The following is a 20,637-nucleotide window of genomic DNA, read 5'->3' as shown; positions in this document are numbered from 1 at the left end:
GTTTTGTGTTTTTTTTCCTAGAATTTTATATACATGAAAAGTACAGTCTTTTGTGTCCAACTTCTTTCTCTTGCATAACATTTTTGAGATTTCATCCATGTTGTTGTATAGGTTAATACTTCATTTATTTTGATTGCCGAAATAGCTCATTGTTTACAGGACACAGGATAGACATTTTGTTTATCCCTTTCCCATTGATGGCCATTTGAGTTGCCTCCATTTGGGGCTATCAGGAATCATCTTAGCCAACAGTTTTATCCTTGATTTCTTTTAGTCACCTAATACCTTGGCCCAGGCTCTAATTTTTATGATCTTAGATGGTTTGCCATCACTACTACAGTGGAACATTTTCAAAACCTGCTGATGGGGTGGAGATGTTGACCCCTGATCTTCCCATCTGTGACTTTGGAAGTGATCTACTGATAGAGAAGCAGCAATGTCAAGGCCCCAAGCTGACAGGATGGCCTGTTTAGTGTGCTATAATGTAATTTACTGTCCCAACAAACCCCCGGGGACATGACAGAGTGCAACAAAATGCAGTATCCAATATTTATAGTAAATAGAGTTGAGTGGTTTTTTATCTTGCTTTGTAGAAACGTGCACACACTCTGTTTTCTTTCACCCATTCTAAGTGTCCAGGGGGTGGAAGAGGGAAGCCTGGTGGGGATACTACGCCAAACTGGTGCCGCCGATGTGGAACAGCCTGGGATGAGTTAGCACTTAGACCTAACAGGAGAGACTCTCCTGAAAAATGTGCTGTCCCCCTGTTATAATTCACCGTAATGAGTGGGGAACAAAAGGTTGTGAAGGAGAGTGGTGACTGATGGCCGACACGGCCACCCCGTGCTGCAGCTGGCGCAGCTCCCGCTGGCGAAAGGCATAATATATTATTGCTCCAGGTCACATAGTGGTAAATGAACACTTACGGCCGCTATGGCAACTGGATTGATTATCACAGCTACCTCAGGACCAGCCTGGCCCAGCGTTACTAGTGAGCACGTGCGTCCCTGCCGTGCTTCAGTCAGAAGAACACCTCAAAGGCAGTCTGTACAGACTGAAATCTCTGATGACTGCATGTCCCTCCTCTCCAGCCCCTCGCGTCCAGTAGAGACTTTGGGTAAGGCTGGCCCAGATGTCTGGGCCTCTCAGAGGGGCAAGGCAGGACCACCCTGTTAAAAGAATGCCTGCTTTATTGTGAGAGCAGGACAACTATTTGTTGAATACAATGAAATGAGAGAATCTATAATTGGCATGCCAAGAGGCCTCTGAGAGAGTGCTCAGTGCAAAGTGGGAAGAGAGGATGGGGAGGCTGAGGGGGGATATCAGGAGCCGGGATGCCAGGCAGGAAGTCTGAGAGAGAGAGAGAAGAGGAAAACACACTATTTCAAGTTAAAATGGATCAACTTGATGAAGCCATTGTTGGTCACGGGGCTTTTACATGTTTGGAAGCATGCTGCTTGAATAAGCTTGGTTCATTTTAGCAGCAGGTGATGGGCCAGTTCATTTTCTTTTAATCTACAGACATTGGTTGGAATTTATATATAAATCTTCAGTTTTCCCAATAACCAAGGGAAAAGGAGCAAGCTGTGTCCTCACTGGCAAATCTAGGCAGAGTTGTACTAATGCTCTAAATACACTCAATTACCATTTTTAGTTTTTCCAATATTTTATTTAAAATGTCAAAATGAGCCCTAGCAGATGCTCAATGGTTAGAGCATCTGCCTGGGGACTGAAGGGTCCCAGGTTCTATTCCCAGTCAAAGACATGTACCTCGGTTGCAGACTCTATCCCTGGCACTGGTTGGGGTGGATGAGGGCGGCAACCAATCATGTCTCTCTCACATCAATGTTTCCCTGTCTCTCTCCCTTCCACTCTCTCTAAAAAAATCAATTCTCAGGTGAGGATTAACAAATAATAATAATAATACAAACAAAATAAAGTAAATGTCAAAATGAGTTTTTCCTCTTCTAGTTCACATAAATTGACCTAAATATGCATCATATTGAGGAAGATATTGGATAGCATTAGTGATATATTAACTTTCTGTTTTGATTGACAGAAAATTTACTTTTTGGAATTTAAATGTCAAGGTATTTTAATTTTTTGCATATTACCCCTAAGCTAGACCATCCACAGTGGCAACTAAAGTGGCCATCAGCTACTCTGTGTTTGAACACAGACAGCATGCAGCCTTTCATTGTAGGAGCCTAATGACGTGGTAATACTAACCTTTATTAATTATGGGAAATGGGATGAGGTAGTGAAGGTTGACCAGTATTTCTCAATTTTTTCTTCATTATTGCTTTCCAAAGAGCCTTTTTAAAATATTTTTTCTAGTTAACCTCCCGCTAAAATTTTAGTGCCACAAACACACTATAGTCTTTTTTGTGTGTTATGTGTATAGCTGTGCTTTATATGTAAAAAGGGTAAGATGTTTTTGCCCCCAAGAACCAATTATCTCCCTAAAAATGCATGAGCTAGAAAATCCTGGGCTCAAATTCTGCTTCTGCCAATTCTCTCTGTTTCTTTATCTCTCTCTCAATGCCTCACGTTTCTCTTCTTCATCAGCAATGGAGATGTTAGTATCCACTCAAGGGGATTTCTAGCACGTAAGCAACCAAGGCATGTTATTTATCATTGCTGTCTTTGTTATGTATAGATATTTTCATGTATGGTATCACAGTTGGTCAGAGCAGTTTGATGATATGCTCAAGGTCATGTAAATAGTAACACAGGTTGGAGCTGACACTTGAACCCAGGTGTTGTAGTTCAAAACTCTCTGGTTGACAACTATCTTGGGTGCACCCTGCTGTGCATGGTAGTACCAAACTCTGTTGTGTTATGAAGACCCAAATTGGAGTTCAGGGAATTGGACGAATCACCAATGAGACTGGACTTTAAGGGCCAGTCATGCATTTTCTGCCCAATGTGCAGAAGAAAGAATTATCAAGGTTTTCAACCAAATAGTCACACCCAGTTTCAGAAAATCTGTGACAAGTTTTTCCTGTGCTGCTTGGTATCGTCTGGATTTAATGAGGCAGGATTTCCAAAGCTTGGAAGGGCTTGGCTTTCCAACTGGATGAGGGTGAGTCTTTTCTCACCAAGATAAAAACCTTAGGAAGTGAACAATAATAATCACTCAGAGGAAATACTCTTAAGCAACTACCATGTTCAAGCTCAGTCTGGACTGCCTAGAAGCATTCACAGAGTGCCTATGCTGGGACTCACAGTCTTCTGAGTCCTCCTGAGAAAGGCTGTGCAGCAGAGGGGGCTGGGCTGAGTTCTGGTGTGATTTCTTGGGTTCAAATTCCAGCCTTGACATTTGCCAGCTACGTGCCTTGTTCTTGTTTTTTTGTTGTTGTTGTTGTTGTTGTTGTTTTGTTTTGTTTTGTTTTTTAACATTTCTTTATTGATTTCAGTGAGGAAGGGAGAAGGAGAGAGAGATAGAAACATCAATGATGAAGAGAATCATTGATCGGCTGCCTCCTGCACACCCCCCACTGGGGATCGAGCCCGCAACCCAGGCATGTGTCCTTGGCCAGAATCGAACCCGGGACCCCTCAGTCCACAGGCTGATGCTCTATCCACTGAGCCAAGCCAGCCTGGGCATGTTCTTGTTTTATTCTGTGATCAAACATAAAGCACTACGTACAGTGTTCGGCACATATTAACTCAACGTTTGCAATTATTATCACTAGATAAAAAATACCAGACACACACCACTCCCTTTCTAGAGCTAAGATCTAATCCTACTCCTATCTGATCACCATACCCTTATTCAACACAGAGCTTTGTATCTGTTGAAGTGGTTTTACAGAGTCCTTGGTATCTGGAGATTTCTATCATCTTCCCTTGCCCCATCAAAATGCCTGTCTTACACATTTCAACAGTATAAACTATTCATTTTTCTAACTAAGAGAGATTTAGTTCTCTGCACAAGAAAAAGAGGATGCATAGAGGACAAGGGTTTGTTTTTTAATCATTGTCACCACATGGTCAAGGGCAGCACATGTTGCTAAGGCGCAGTGATCTGCTTTGGTTATTCCACATTGCTCTCAGGGATGATTAGAGCATGGTGATCTGCATTTGAGATCCTGGATGGTAGTGATGGTGGTGGGGAGGGTAGTGAGGCAGGTGTTCTCACTTTTGTAGCTAAAGAGGTTGAGGGCCTGACAGGTGTGTAGGATGCCCTCCGCCTCTCCATCCTGGCTCTTTCTGTTCTGCTAATCACACCAGATCTCTCCAGCAGAGCCACTCCACAGGTTGCCAAGCACCAGGATAAGAGAACTGGGGGAGAGTAACCTAGATTGTTCCAGCTAAGAGAGGGCTGTTATGATCAGCCAGAAGGGAAACTCTAAGGGGTGAGGCAAGTGATGTTGCTCCCAGAGATGGGTCTTCCCTTACCCAGAAGAGCTCCTCACTGGACCGTAGGACATCAGTAAGGCTTGAACCTGATGTGGTTGTCTTTCTGCTGGAACTTTGCATGGGGACTCTGATGACTTCTCTCATGTGGAGACTTCCCTGTGGCTAGTATTATCCTGGTGAACCCTGAGGCTCATTAATTGCAGGGCAGGCCAGTGGGGAAACCCTTGGGAGTGACCCAGAAACTTCAGTTGGTGATGAATTCAAAGTCAATTTCAATTTACCCAACTCAAAGAGTTTTGGGTTCAAACTCACTCTGTAATTGTTGTCTTCTATCCACAGCAGACAAAAATATTCTCCAGAAAAGGCAAAGCTAAGTATCTTGAGAAGAGCACAAATCTTAGGAATGACCTACCTGCCCCCGTCTCAAAGGGTCATCCTTCGCTGATCATCTGTGCATCATCTTGGTAAAGACCACCCCACCCCCAAAGCAATGAAAGCTGAAGCTGCCAGTTTGAGTCTGATATTTTATTTATTTGTACTGGTAGCTTTATGTACGGTATGTTTTCTCTATTTGGGCCTCAAGGCTGGTTAAGCAAAAGGCGGGAAACATAAATAAGTAATGGAGAGGGCTGTCCATTTATAGGCTTTCAAAGGTGACCTGGTTTTCTGTTCCAATATGAACATTAGTGTTGCATTAGAGTAATATTCAGCCATAGATGTTTTGCTGGTGCATTTGGTGGTGATAATCAGGAGAGACATATTCATGTCCTATTTTTGTAATAAAAATTAAGAAACCTCAGCCACACCAAGGGCTCCTGTTGGCATTGTGAATGCCACGAGCCCGAGCAGTCCATTTTCCTCAGATTGTATGGGATCACTGTGTTCCTCTCTGCTCTTCTCCAGTTTCTGGTTAGTATTAAACAACGCTTTGTGAGGAATTAACTCTGGCTTTGCTCCCAGCGAGGAAATGTCTACACAAAGCCAGAATACCTAGCCAATCGCAGGCAAACGGGTTATTTGGTGTAGTACAGGAACAAATAACTGGTTGGCAAGCCAATTCTTCACTTTTTGATGGCTTCCCCTGGCATGAGAACAGCCTTCTGTTGTGCATGGTATAAATGCTTATGAGTTCCTTTTAGCCATTCATTCAGAAAATATTTCCTGAGGGCTCACTCTGGGATGCATTATTTCTGAAGTGGGGATAATAATAATATCTACCACACAGAATTATATAGATTAAATAAGTTAATATGTGTAAAAGCTTTTGTACAAAACCTGGCACACAGGGCTTGGTCAATTTGAGCTTGGCTATGGAGTTCAAGTTTTATTTTATTGACAAAGAGGAGGCAATGGAGTCAATGGCACAGGAAGATCTGTGCTTCTGAAAGGTGATTTCTGTGACAGAGTTGGGGAGGATCTTAAGAGAGCAGAGCCTAGAGGCAGGGAGATAGTCTTGTATCTTTTGTCCAACCTCTGATGGCTTCTTTCACTTCCCTTTCTTGGGATAGCCTCTTGGGGTAGTTCTCACAGTGTGGCCCCCAGACTAGCATCACCTAGGAACTCATTAGAAATGCATGCTCTTGGGCCCTATCCCAAAGCTACTGAGTCAGAGACTCTGGGGTACAGGCTCAGCAATCTGTGTTCTAACAAGCCCTCTTGATGTTTGCTAAAGTCTGAGGACACTGGGCTAGTCTCTTGAGGAAAAGCAGGAAGTGGGAAGGAGAGCTTTTAGAAACTCTTCCTCTTCACCCCCTTGGACGCCATGGGACCAGCATGGGGCAGGCACGCAGCTTTGGGGAGGTTCTCCACATGAGGCAGGTTGGTGGCAATCTCCTTGCTAGCTGGACACACAGAAGCAGAAGCCTCATTAATGTAGATCAGGGCCGCCTGTTGAGCACAGCAAAAACCAACCCTCAAAGCTCCTGCTGGCTTGCTGCCGAGAAGGCACTATGGCCCACCCCTGTTGATGCATATGGTGTAAGCTGAAGTGGTGCTGTGCTAAGTAGGTATTTCTTGACAAGAAAGACTGTCAGCTGCAAGACTCCAGTGCACCCCTCAAAACACTGAGAAATGAGGGAGGCCCTGTGCTCTGATCCCTTTCAGAGCAGATGCCGCAGCTGGTTTGTAGGAGTCTGTGCGCACACCCAAGATATTGCATGGGCATCAGCATGGATTGCACCAGTGCTTCTATCCTTTCCCAGAGGAAAGCTTGTGGTCAGGCTGGTTTTTACTGACAATATGCAGCCACCTCTGGAATGAAATACCACAGCTGTAGATAATTTTAGAACGCCCATCTAGATTTTTGTGAATTCAGTCATTTGTACTAACTTGTGTAAACTGATACAATGGGAAATAAAGCAAGAATAAGACATTCCCCTCACCTCCCACCATTCTTTAAGGAGCATGCCATCTTTAAGGAGAGATACATCATCCACACAAATGCTGGAAGTTCGGAACAGGGTGCTGTGGGTCAACAGGAAGGCACCAGCAAAGTGTAGTGCGAGAGATCAAAGGGACTTCCTAAGAGCTGGTCTGGGGAAGTTGGATGGAGGAGGTGGTAGCATTTGATCTGGGTCTTGAAGGGTGGGCAGAATTTCAAGAGATGGAGAGAAGGCATTTCAAGTAAAGGGACCTGAGAAAGCCTGGGGGATGGGAAGCACACATGCTCCAGGTAAGAGTGAGTGGTTAAGTCAGCCCAGAACACACCAATAGAGTAATGGAGGAAGGTGAGCCTTGAAGGATAGATTGGGATTTGAATACCAGGCTAACGAGATTGGATATAATTTCATAGGTTGAAGAGCCCATGGGGAATCTAGGTTAGGAGATCAGTATGATGATCATGGCACCAGAGAATAAATGGGCTGAAAATGGAATTGGGATGGGAAGGACTTGAGGCTACTGAAAGGAGATTTTCTCAGGGTCCTAGCCCTTGGAAACAGCAGAATCGAAGCTAGAGCTAGTTCTCTGGCCCCAACTTCATGACTGTGGGAGGCAACTCAGAAGCTTCTGGTAAGGAGGAGTGAGCCTTTAAATTGAAGGTCTCTTGATATGGAAAGCCATCAAAACTCTCTAGGGCTTAGGAGGCAAGAGAGAGAGCCTGAGTGATGTCAGCTACTTTTCTGCTCCATACACCTTGGTCTCTTGTCAGAAAGAGTGGTTCTTCCTTTATAGATGAACGCCAGAGGTCCTCAGTATCCCATGCCAGCCAAGCCCAGAGCATCTCAAGAATGGCACAGAGCCTTGGCACAGGCTGGGCCTTGGGCTTGGTTCTGACTCAGAGGAGTCGGAACCACCTACTGAGTCATTTGCAGGAGCTGTGGTTTCCTGGGAGGCTTCCCAACCAGTTACCCACCCTGCCAATGGTTGGTAGCATTCGAGATCTGAAGGGAGCTGTGCAGTCACCGTGCCATGGCTTCAGGCAAATGCAAAATTGCACATCTCACGCTGTTGCATGGAAATCATTTCCTTGCTCTGCATAGAGAAACTTGGCACTTGGCAGTAATAGATAAACAGATGAAACTTTTTTTAGTTACCTGCTAGCTATTTGATCTTAAGAAGGCCTCAGTTTCCATAACTATTAACGAACAGTCACGACTTGAATGAATTGGTGGTTCCTATTGGTTTCTCTTTAGAAAGGTCCAGAATGTCCCAGTGTTGACAAGTACCTGGGGGTGGGTGTGGGGGTGAGAGAGAAGGGATTGAGCATAAAAGGAAACAAAAGGAGAAAGAACTCTTGGACTTGACAACAGTGTGGTGACGGGGAGTGGGAGGTGTGGAAGAGAGTGCATGGAGGATAAATGGTTACAGGAAAAAATAATAAAATAAAGAGCGGGAAAGAACCTGCCTTCCCCTGCAACCACTTGCTTGAGGATCTTGGTGGGAGTGGAATTATGCCAAGTCTGCTCATGGCACCTCTATTTTTTCATCTTGATCTGCCTCTCAAGCAACTTTGCCTTCTTGGGTCTCCCAGATTCCCTCATAGTAATCTTTAAAATTTCAAACACTATGAAATCTTTCCACTTAGAGATACCATGGTTTGTTTTTCAGTGTAAATTCAAAGAAATTGGTATTGCCGTGTTATTCCAAATAGAAGTTGCCACTCTACCCCCACTGTTGAAAAAAAATTTAGGGGGGAAACATATCTTGATTCAATATTTTTCTAGAGATTGCTTTTAGAACTCGTGATTAAAAGAAGTCTCATTGATAAACTCCAGACCCTAATTTTCAGCATTTAGTTTAAATCAGCAATTTTTAACCACTGTGCAGCAAGAATTTTAAAAACATGCAATACCTGACTATTTAGTCAGGGGCCCTGATGTCTTTTCCCTTAGATTGCCAAATAATAAGTTAAAAAAAGGCAATAGCCAACACAATAGCCATCCGACGTGAATGAATCAAAAGTATACCTATTTTTTGTCAGATGGGCAAGAAACATATTTCTTGGTGTGCCGCAGAATTTTAGCAATTAGCTTGTGTGCCATGAGATGAAAACAGTTGAAAGTCACTGGTTTACGTTTAGCTGAGTGCCAGGCTAATACAGTGACTTAACATGGCTCCTAACATTGAGCTACTGTTGATCAAATGAGTATATATTTAGAGAACTCTGCCAACTCTTTTGGAACTAAGCTATTATTATTCTAAGCAGAATAGCTTGGGGAGAGGGCTGAGATGTTTGCCATTCCAAATCCCTTCTTTGCCCTCCCTTCCGTTTGGTTCAGAGGAACCCACAGAGGCCTGTACCCTGTGAGGACTTCTCCCATCGACCTCTCTCTCTCTATGTGTGTGTGTGTGTAGAGGGAGGCACGTTTGGCCCTGTGCAAGGCGCTTGCATGGGAACATTAAGTCTTGGCACCAAACACACAACTTTTGATACCAGTGCCTGTTTTCTGGAGGCAAAATAAGGCCTCCAGTCAAAAAAAAAAAAAAAAAAAAAAAGATAATTGAGTGTTGAGACTTGAAAGACTCCAGGACTCTGGGAAATTGGCAGGGCTAGATCTCTGGAAGCTGGAGCCGCTCCTTCCCCTGCAGCTATGAGCCGGGTTCTGCCTCCCTTGAGCCAGAAGAGTGAGGAGGAGGGATGTCCGATGGTGGCCAGGGGTCCAGTGAAAGTCTGTGGGCTGCCTCTTCCCTTCTGGAATGGGGCCTCTGTGCCTCTGGTCAGGGGGCAGCCCACCTTCCAAGGCCTCATACCTCCTGCAGGGCCCTGCCCCACTATAGGCCTTTCTGCAGCAATAGTTAGATACACCCTTCAATTTCCCAGGTGAAGTTTCTTCACCGAAGAGGAGTTCCTCCTCAGATCCTTGACCAATCACCCTTCCATATGGCTTTCCCTCTACCCTTTAAAATACAGTAGGTCCTTGGGTTACATTGGAGATCCGTTCCTACGGTGCAACAGTGCGACGTAACGCGATTCGCCGTAAGTCGGAACCCACCTACATAAGCACCTACGTCACTCACATGGAGCACATACACAGCAGTAATGAAGTGAAACCTTAAAAAAAATTAAAAGAAAGATAAAATTCCTGACCTTTACTTGTGGTATATACATTAAGTAATAAAAAACATAAAGCACATATGTACATACGTCAAAATGACGGAACTATTTTTTTTATATAAATAAATGGGAGATGGCGACATATGGCGACGTAACCATGAAACGATGTCTGTCGAGTCCGACGTAACCCGAGGACTGTCTGTACACATGTGTGGGATGAGTCCCTCTTTCTACACTGTAAAGGAGAAGCACTCATATCCCTTCACCATCAGAGAACAGACCACTTCTACTTTCAGGAATACTTGCTCATCTGACTCTCAGCCGTAAGTGGGAACTTGGGGCCTCACCTGGGAAGATGTGAGGCCATTTCCTTGTAGTCCAGACTGGTTGTACCCTACCCCTGTCAGCCCCAGACTAGGCCCTGGGGCTCCCAGGTGAACAATCCGTGATGGCTCCTCATGGATCTCAGCCTCTACAGGCTAGCAGGGAGCAGGCGATGACAGCCACACATGTACATGTGACCACAGAGGTGGGTCCCATTTCACCATGGCCGGCACAGTGGGGAATCTGCCTTCAACACTTTAAGGAAGGAATGTAGAAGTCTCAGTTCTCTCAGTGAGTTGGGCACCGTTAGTGCCAAAGCAGGGAAGAAATGTCTCATGTCTAATGTCTCAGGACATTGGCAAGGGGAGGCCAGACTCCTGGCCCCTCGCTTCTGTAGGTGTTCTCTGTTAGAGAACCCCAAGGTTCTCTCAGAGCATTTATCATGCTCTGCCATCTGGTGCTGGGTCACTTGTGTGTTTATCTCCTCTCCCTAATGGGGAAGGAAGGGACCTAGCCCTCAGGGACCAGGGCATATCTTTCTCTCAAACCAACCCCTCATAGCCCACAGAAGGTGCTTAAGAAGTTGGAGCTCTCTGTCTCTTCACTTGTATAAACCTTGGAAGTAGAGACAGGAGGATATGCATAGTTTCCTGCCTCCTGCTCGCCGGTGACTAAAAGGGCACACCCCAGGGGTTGCAGTGTTTATTGGCTGGCAGAATATGGGGGAGTGGGAGGAGACCGGAATATCGGGTCTCCTGTGCACATTGAGTCTTTCAGTTTGCACATGCTCTCCAGAATTCAAGTAGGCAGAGTGATGGGTTAGAGCTGGGCTGTCAAGCAGGGAAGTCACTGACCACATATGACAGCTTAAATTTCAATGAATTAAAATTAAGTCAAAGTAAGAAATTCAGCTCCTGTCTCACACTAACCACGTTTCAAGTGTTTGATAGCCACAAGTTACTGCTGGCTATAGTGTCAGTGCTGATATAGAGCATGTCTATCATCACAGGATGTTCAAATGGACGGCACTGTAGACATCAAGTGGCTTTTATTTTAATTGATTTTTGAAAGATAGAGATAGAAATAGAGAGAGAGAGAGAGAGAGAGAGAGAGAGAGATGGAGAGAGAGAGGAGGGAAGGAGGGAGGGAAAGAGAGAAACATCAATTTGGTGTTATTTATGCATTCATTGGTTGATTCTTGTATGTGACCTGACTTAGGATGGAACCCACAACCTTGGAGTATAGGGTCAACACTTCAACCAACTGAGCTACCCAGCCAGGGCCACTAAGTGGCTTTTCTTGATTCAAACTGTGTGTCACAAATCATATGTATCTGAATTATTCAAAATTAAAGGGAAAGGAGATATTGTCAAAATACAAAATCCTGGTTGTTCCCTCCTGAGTCCAAATCTTTAGAAGGTGGGAAAAGCACAGAATCTGTATTTTAACAAGCACCCCCACGAGACTCTTGCGCAAACTCGCATTTCAGGATCAGAACTCCAAGGGATGCCAGAAGTTGAGTAGAAAAGCTGGAAAACTTCTGGGTACAGCAGTCCTGAGCATCTGAGATGACTTATAGCACTTTCCACTCCAGTATAAGGTTTCCTAGCCCAACATATCCAAGAGTTGTGACTGGGGCCTGCAGACTGGCAACTAAGGGCACCATCTCAGTAAAGAACTGGCTGTTCTCCCACCAAGTAGTAAATAATGAAGAAAGAGGCTGTCCTGGCATTATCTGCCCCCTTTCCTCTTGCAGCACCAGGAAGATGGAAATAAACTCGCTGATCCCCTTGAGCATGTTTGAATCACAAGTACCTTCCCCCTAAAATAAATTTATTTCCTGCTGCCTTCATCCCAACAAAGACCAGCCGGTGATGAATACTAGACTTCATAGCTTATTTGTCAAAGCAGCACACCTGTGAGGATTCCTGTGGAAGATAAATTTTGGTTTGGGGGATGGGGAGGCCTGGAGGAGGAGGGACCTGGCCAGGAATAAATCTTAACATGTTGCACCAGACGGTGAATGAGCGTTTGCCTCACAAGGCTGGCTCTCCTGACAAGGTATGATAAATTACCCTCTTTGTTGACACCTTCATTGGGTTATTTATGGCTCATTAATTGAACCAAAAAGGGACCTTGTAGACCCAGCAGGGGCACCTTACAATGCTCCTCCAGTGGACCCAGCTCAAAGAGAAGAACAAAGGAGGGAGAGGGGGAGGGGTGCACTAGGGTGTCAGCTCCTTGGCTTGAGATAGTCTTCACCAAAGGATTCAAGATTTGTTTAAAAAAAACAAACACAAAACAACCACCTTTGGCAGCTCAGGATGAGCTCTAAGATGAGCTCCTCAGTCCCAGCCTGTGCTGCTGTCTGGCATCTTTTAGAGAAGCCTGGGCCTGGAACTGAGTGTGATTGCTGCCACGTTGCTTTAGGCTCTCCGAGAAAGTCAGCATGGCACACGAGACCACTCCAGGATCCGGACACAGTCCCAGCTTGTTCACATGCTTGCTGTGGGACTTTGGGGAAGGCCAGATCTTGAAGAGGCTCGTGTGACATGCAGAGGAGCCTGCTCTCTGTCCGGAAGGCAGTGAGGAACAGTTGGAGCTTCATTCAGAGGAAGGGCATGGTCAAATCAGTGTTTATGGAGATCCTCTGGTGCCAGGGTGGAGTGAGCGTCAGCATGGAGGAGACGAGGGGAGGAAAAACCTGCCAGATGACTATTACAATCAGCCAAGCCAAAGAAACTATGAGCCCCACACAAAGGCATGGCTGTGAGGAAGGCAGAGAGCATAGGACCAGAAGACCTTGGCTCTAATCCTGTCACTGCGCAATCTCTGTCAATATCCAACTGGAATTATTTTCTCTACAGTGTGTATCCCAATCCATCAAATGAGGACATTGGACTGGATGGTCTCTAAGTCTGACTCTGACATTCTGTAAGGATTGGGTTTCTAATGTTCTCCAGCAGTTAGAAGTGGGAAGAGGGAGGGAGGTGCAGGTCTGTATTGAAAAATGAGAGAAGTCTTATGTAAGAGTAATGGTTGGAATGTTCATCAACTGCATCCTGCTAAGGATATACATGGGCCTTGGTAAATAAACGTTACAGCTGATGGTAGGTCAAGTGCTACAGCATGGGGGTTTGTAGAACTCCCATTCTGCTCCAGGTATTGATTACCTGGCAGCTAGAAGGGAAAGCACTTGGGAGATCTGGTCCACACATGTTCAGCACTTTGTATCTACTCAGTTGTGAGAAGGATAAGCATGGCGAGTGCTAAACCCTTAGAAATTCATTTCAACAATTTGGAGAGATCTTCACTCTTTTTCCCTTCCAAGGTTGCCAGTGAAATTCTTTTTTATTTCAAAATGATAATAATTATTTCCCTAATACTAAAAAAGAACATGTTCTGCAAAGAGTTTCAACTGGAAAGAGAGCAAAGCAAAGAAATGAAAAGTAAAGGAAAGAAAAGAAAAGGAGGGAAAGAAAAAAGAAAAGTTTACGCAAAATCTTTAAATCTATGGAATAAGTTAACATTCCTGTGAGGATCCTTCCTGTCATCTCTCTATGTATAATAACCTGGATATATTTACATGCATAGGCAATATCACATAAACTATTTTATTCAGTCCATAATGTCTTCTGGACATTATTTGTGATAATAATCTGGATATATTTACATGTAAGGGCAATATCACATAAACTATTTTATTCAGTCCATAATGTCTTCTGAACATCATTTGTGATATATTTGTGCATTACCATTTTTATGATGCGTAGAATTTCATTCATAAGCAAATCATAATGTATTCAACTGATAAATCATTATTAATGGACATTTAGGTTTTTTTCTGATTTTTCTTTTATAAACAAGACTAAGGAACATTTATGTACATAAGCATTTATGCACTTGTCAAATTATCTCCTAATACAAGGGCAAAGTGTCTGCAAGGTTTAAAGTTTTGCTACATATTGCTCTCTAGAAAGATTTATGAACATACTTAAAATGAGATTTAGTGTCTTATTTTACTGGAAAGCCAGTGTTCCAAAGGTTGGGTTGGGGCAAAATGGAGACAGGGAGAAGTGGGAAGAGGGAGGGAGTCGCTGGCTAGCTACTCTGTATTGCCCAAACACTGCTGACTTCATAGGCCCAATGGGGGGTGGGGTGGGGATGGGGGGTGAGACATTGCCAAGGGCTCATGGAAGCTGTAGAGTCAGGATGCCAGCTGATGCCTGATCAGATGGGGTGCCTTCCAGGTTCTCTGGATGACTAATCCTGGATCTTGGGACATTTGGCTTTTGACTAGTGGTGTGTCACTGGGTATCAGAGGCATGAGACATGGAAATGTGGAAAGAGCTCCAGAAGCATAGATGCATACCTGCCTGAAAAACCACCTTCTCTAGGCCCCAGTGCAATGCTTTCTGGCTCCAGATAGGGCAGCCTTCTGTCCTTGGTGTTCAAGAGCAGTTGCAATTTACTGCACTTCATCCTGCTGCCTTCAGGGCTGCCTCCATGCATGTCAGACCATGCGGGCCAGATAGGGCTTCAGCAGTTTTCATCTTGGCTTGACACCATGTGATGAGTTAGAGTAGAATTCCTCAACTGTTGTATTTGTATTCATGGCAGGCACAGAGTTTCCATTCTTTGATTTATTGATTGTTCATTCAGAAATATTACTAAGAATGTATGTTATTGCAGACACTGTGCTGGGCACTGAGAAGAACTTAATGAATAAGAACTTGTGATTATTTGAGCAAGAAGGAATCCTGACATGCATCAGGACGAATCCCATGTTCTGGTTGAGGAAACAGGCTAAGAGAAGCACAGTGTTCCCCCTCTGTTGGCCAGTCAGCTGATCCCTGCCCCAGTCAGGGGTAGAGAACTTTTCCGGAGTTGTGGAGCTCTTGGGCCAAAGCTCCACATGGGCCTCTCTAAGGATGGCCTTGACTCCCTTCTGAGGACAGCCAGTCCTACAGAGCCAGAGTGTATGATTGGGCCATGCAGACACTGGGTTGTTGGTACTGTGGAATTCTGGGATGCAGGGGAAACATAGTGCTGCTTTGTGGATGCTAACAATGTGTGCAACTTGACATCTCTGGGCTGGCCTCGCTGGTCCAGCCAACTCCTTTATGTGTGGCTGTGGGAGCATTTAAAATGCTCCTTGGAAGTTGATCCTATATGTGACAACCTCTGAGCTGGGAGATGTTCCAACACTGAAAAACTGACAATTTGCAAAAAGTGCTGCTGAGAGAGCCTTCTAGAATGTGGCTGCAGTGAGGATTCACCTGCCAAGGTGTGATGTGGAGGAGCTTTCTGAATCATTAGATTACCTTTGAATCCTTACAAAATATTTTTACCACATTAGCTGGTTCCTTCCCTATGCCACACAGTGTATTACTGCCTCACTAATTAATTTGACTGTGTATTTGTGCTTTGCTAATTAATGGGAAATCTGAAAATGAAAAGGTTAAGTGACTTGCCCATGAGCTAGTAATAGACAGAGTTGGGATTTTAAACCATTTTTCTGACTTCAAGTTCCAATGTTTTCCCAAACCTGCCTTTGCCAGCCCTTGGGTTTGTACACTGACCGGTCACATGAATGGTCATCTGAGAGGGTCAGCGGGAAAGAGGCCTCTCTGCCTGGAGATTGGAAGGAGGGCTGGGAAAGACTCTGCCTTAACCATTTGGGCTTACTACAAAACATTAATTCCCTTATATCTTGGAAACTTTCTATTATTATTAAGAATTCCCTGTCAAAATACAGGTCCCCACTTCAGTAAATTAAGTATGCAACCACATAAAAAATCATATGTATTTTATTTCATTAGAATTAGAATAAAAGGGAAAGGAATGGAATGGCGTGGGATGAGGTGGAATGGAATGACATAGAAAGGAAAGGAAGGGAAAGGAAAGGAAAATAAATGGATTTGTATTCCATTAAAAATAGTATTTCATAAAACTATGAGAAGTATGATTATGAACACATAAGAAACATACTCACTGGGCGAGATTGGTTTAGTTGGTTGAGTGTTGTCCTGTGCACCACAAGGTTGCAGGTTCGATCCCCGGTAGGAGCACATGCAAAAGGCAAACAGTCGATGTTTCTCTCCCCTCCCTGCTTCTTCCTTTCTCTAAGCATGTCCTCAGGTGAAGATTAAAAAAAAGAAGAAGAAAATAAATATACTCAATATATATATGAAAAAAAATTTAGGCTCTATCATGTAAAAAGCCTATAGAATATGGTAAGTTTCGTTTTCTTCTTTATTCCAATCTGTATTTTTATGTTTTTGTACCATGAGCTTATATTAGTGGCAGTGGTATGCAATAAGATAATTTTTTTAAAATTAGGAAACAATCCCAGCTGTTTCTTTAATTTCAATGACTAACAATGAACAGAATAAATATAACTCAACACCTCCCTTCCATTCTCCCAGTATCCATTTGGGTTATAATTTAAGCCTCAAAGAAGTCATCAGCTAACACCTTTAGGAGATGAATTGTCAACAAGCTAAGAGCCAGAGTATTTTTCTTCTAGAACAGGTTAGTATGCAGGGGGTCTGAGGGGGATGACAGGAGAAAGAAGAGCAAGTACCAAGGTGAATTTCACCACTTGGTAGGTTTTCAGTGGGCTGACCTCACCTGTGCTCACCTCTCCTTACCTGTGCTTACCTCTCCTTACCTGTGCTTACCTCCTGAAACACAGCACCTTTCCCCACCCCTGATAATGGTCACTCTGTTCACAGCAGAGTCAGACATGGACTAAGGGAAAGATAAGCCTTCTTGCCTTCTGGCTCCAGCTTCCAGCATGACTTAGTTGAACCACATCTAGCACACAGCATACCATTGGGTGTGTTAGGTGTAGGGTTCCTTCTGGCCATTCTGTGTGGGGTTGTTGCTGCTGCGATTTGTGGTGAGGACACAAGAGGTACAGAAGGCATAGGACAGCTGGCAAAAAGTTGAGTTGCTACGGAGTGTTCTGAGAGACATTGGTGCTTTGCCCAGCTGTTAGTCTTTAGATGTAAATGAATAGATGGATCAACAAAGAAGAGACTTAAGTAAATACATTCTAGAATCGGGGAGTCTTTCTTAAGACCCTGGGAAGAGACCCTAGAAATTACTGCAAGCCCCCAGAACTTAGTGCCTTGCCTAAGGTCACCCCAACAGTCAGAGGCCAAACTGCAGACCTCCATCCCCCAATCCATAGGCTCTTCTCACTCTTTTTCACCAATATTTCCAGCAGATTTGTTTTAGGGCCTACTGTGTGTCAGCACTGTGCTGGGATGGGGAATCCACAGATGAATAAAATGAGGACCCTTCCCTCGGGGCATTTAGGATCTGGGTAGAGGAGGCAGAACCATTAGCTAATTGTTTAAGAAAATGTAGTAAGATGCCCTGCAGTCCAGGAGACAATAAGCTTTTTTAAGGGCTTTTCACAAGGTAGCACACTGCTTGGGCACATGATCCTGCCTCTATTCAGACTCAGAAATCAGCATCCTGGGTGCGAGCTAACACAACAAGGATGAAAATGAAAGTGCAGAGGGGAAACATGCCAAGTGAAGCTTTCACCTTCACTTGGGCAAGTTCGGAACACTTGTTTCATCTAAAGGGCTGAGACCAGCGCATGACACCTGCCTGTCTTCCAGAAAATGCCCTGTGCGGGATTCCTTCTGTCTGTTGTGTGCCAATAGTAGCTCTCCCATTTGTATTGAGTCTGTGGCAAAGGGTATGCCCTCTTTTGTGTTAAAACTAGTTTGACAGTAACAGCAGTCATCCATGGTTCTGAAGAGTTCAGAAGAGTGCTGTGGAAATACCGGGTTGCTGTGGTAAGTGTGGGGTTTTCCAGAGCCTTTAAGCAACGTTCTTTTCCTTCTCCACAAAGGGTTCTGTCATTGGTGCATAGATATCAGACACCCTCAGTGGCTATTGCCCTCGTGATTTGTTAAGAGACTAAATGAATTAAGAATAAAATAATAACAGCCCAGCTGGCATGGCTCAGTGGTTGAGAGTCGACCTATGGACCAGGAGGTCATGGTTTGATTCCTGGTCAGGGCAATGCCCGGGTTGCAGGCTTGATCCCCAGTAGGAAGCATGCAGGAGGCAGCCTATCAATGATTCTCTCTCATCATTGATGTTTCTATCTCTCTCTCCCTCTCTTTTCCTCTCTGAAATCAATAAAAATATATTTTTTTAAAAAATAAGATAGTACACACATATTTGTTTGGATCTTGTTTTGAGCAAACCAGTTATAAAAAGACAAAGGTGATCAGTGAAACTTGATAGGTAGCAGCCATAGTTAACAAAAATGGTATTATGATTACATTTTTTAAAAGAGTTATTTCTTCGAGATGCAAGCTGATCTATATATACATTTTAAACATATAAATATACACTTTAAAATGTACCTTTTTTATAGTTGTTGAGACAGATTTAGATAAAACAAGATTAGCCATAGGTTGGTAATTATTAACTATTGAAGCTGGTTGATGGATGCATGGGAGTTGGTTATAACTATTATATATTATACTATTTTCTTTTCTGTGTATATTCAATAATTTCCATATTTGAAGCATTTAAGTCCTGAATGATTATATATCAAGCAGTTACCACGTGTCAGGTTCAGGGCTGGATGTTTTATATGTAACCTCTTATATTTTCACAACATCCCTAAAAAATGGGTTTGTATTATGCTGATTTATCTGATCAAGAAGCTATAGCATAAAGTAGCTCCCCAAAGTCACACCATGAGTGGCAGAGCTGGGAATTGAACCCTGATCTTTTTCTTGAACGTTTGAGTGAAGTATCACACATATACAGAAATGTGCATAAATCATATTTGTACAACTCAATGAATTTTTGTGACCACATCAAATAACCTTGCTCCACATCAAAAAATGGAATAGTACCAGCATCCTCGAAGCCACCGTGTGACCTTGCCAGTCACATCCCTCCTCAAGGTAACCACTGTCTCAACTGCCAGTACACTAGATGAGATTTGCATATATTTTGAACTTCACAGAAACAGAATTATACTCTTTTATGTATGGCTTCTTTTCCCCAGTATTATGTGTGTGAAGTTCATCCACGCTGATGCCTCTGACAGGTCTTTCCTTTTCATTGCTGTCTATTTCATGGCAGAAATATGCCATAGTCTATCCATTCTGTTATCGATGGAATTGGGAGTATTTCCACGGGGTTATTATGAGTTTTGAGTCTGTGAACATTCTGACACATGTCCTTGAGTTGACCTAAGTATGGATTTCTGCTGGATGCATTCCCAGGGGTGGAATGATGGGGCGCAGGGTGTACATAAGTCAGGAGCTCCAATTTTCCTCTTTCTGTTATTTCACCCAGTTCTCTTGAAATGGATTAAGAAATTAATTCCTTTATGCGATTAGTTCTGTAAGACTGGTGAAAATATAGGGTTGTGGAGGGCTCTGAGGAATAACCAGCATTGGAATTGATCCTGGAATATTCTGGCCCAACATTGATGAACACCAAGTCCCAATCCAGACCTCCAGTGCTTCATGAATTGTCCTTGAAATAAGTGTAGTGCAGGAAAAGCTCTTGGAAGTGTCCTGCATCTGTGATTTAACATAAGAGCATGTCGTTCCAGAACACCAAAAATCATATAACAAAGAAATATGAATACTGTCATCCAATCCATCAACAGAAAAATTCATAAAATAAAACTTTTAATAAAAGCCAACTTGACATTTAGTGCACTTGAAGATTTGTCAATATTATAACAATGGTATCATTACAGTTTCATTTTGGAGGATGAAAAGTAACTATCATAATAGCTCATGGTTAATTTAGAATCCCAGGAAATGGGCTTCTGCCCTTGGTTAGGTGGGTCATCCTCATCCTTCATACCTGTACCCTCAACCTGTTCTTCCCAGGAGTTCAGTTGGGGTGCTGCTAAAGCTTGGTGACCTCAGGTCTAAGAGAGACCTAAAATGGGTGGCCAGGTGACAGTGATTGTCTGAGGCTGTGGGTGATGTGGAAGAAAAATAATTATGTGCTTTAGATCCAAATGAGAATGGATTCAAACCCCATGTCTACGTATTATTTGACCTTGAAAAATATTACCTAATTCCAAATCTCTGCTTTCTTATCTGTGAGAATAAGGATGACAAAATCAATGTTAGCGAAAATTAGAAAGATGATAGAGGTGAATGGTAAAATGAGAGAGAGAGAGAGAGAGAGAGAGAGAGAGAGAGAGAGAGAGAGAGAGAGAGAGACCGAGAGACCATGCACCAGCACCAGGCACACTACCGCCATCTGGGGAAATGTCAATTCTTTCCTTTGCTGTTTATCAAATGTGCTCCAACTTATTCTAGTTATCTAATGGAATCACACAACTCCAAGGTCTCCAGAAGCCTTTTATTCTTCCTCTGACTCTTTGGATGCAATGGGTAGTGGGGCGAGTGGTGCTTCTGCAGCCGGTATGGGGCCAATAG

General features: G+C 43.6%; 1 protein-coding gene across 1 annotated transcript in view; it reads left to right on the top strand.

Moving 5' to 3' along the window:
- The window catches only part of LOC118653060 (nuclear receptor ROR-alpha-like), a 303,119-nt gene extending 297,581 nt beyond the window's left edge, over nucleotides 1-5,538 (top strand). Inside the window, exon 3 of the mRNA XM_036303575.1 lies at nucleotides 4,705-5,538. Within this exon, the coding sequence (XP_036159468.1) occupies nucleotides 4,705-4,739 (35 nt within the window). The 3' untranslated portion in view covers nucleotides 4,740-5,538. The remainder of the gene's footprint in view (nucleotides 1-4,704) is intronic.
- Nucleotides 5,539-20,637: the final 15,099 nt, after the last annotated feature.

The sequence above is a fragment of the Myotis myotis genome, unplaced genomic scaffold (genome assembly GCF_014108235.1).
Source record: "Myotis myotis isolate mMyoMyo1 unplaced genomic scaffold, mMyoMyo1.p scaffold_m19_p_1, whole genome shotgun sequence".
NCBI lineage: Eukaryota > Metazoa > Chordata > Mammalia > Chiroptera > Vespertilionidae > Myotis > Myotis myotis.
The sequence above is the reverse complement of the archived record's forward strand: the minus strand, read 5'-3'. Positions and strand labels throughout refer to the sequence as shown.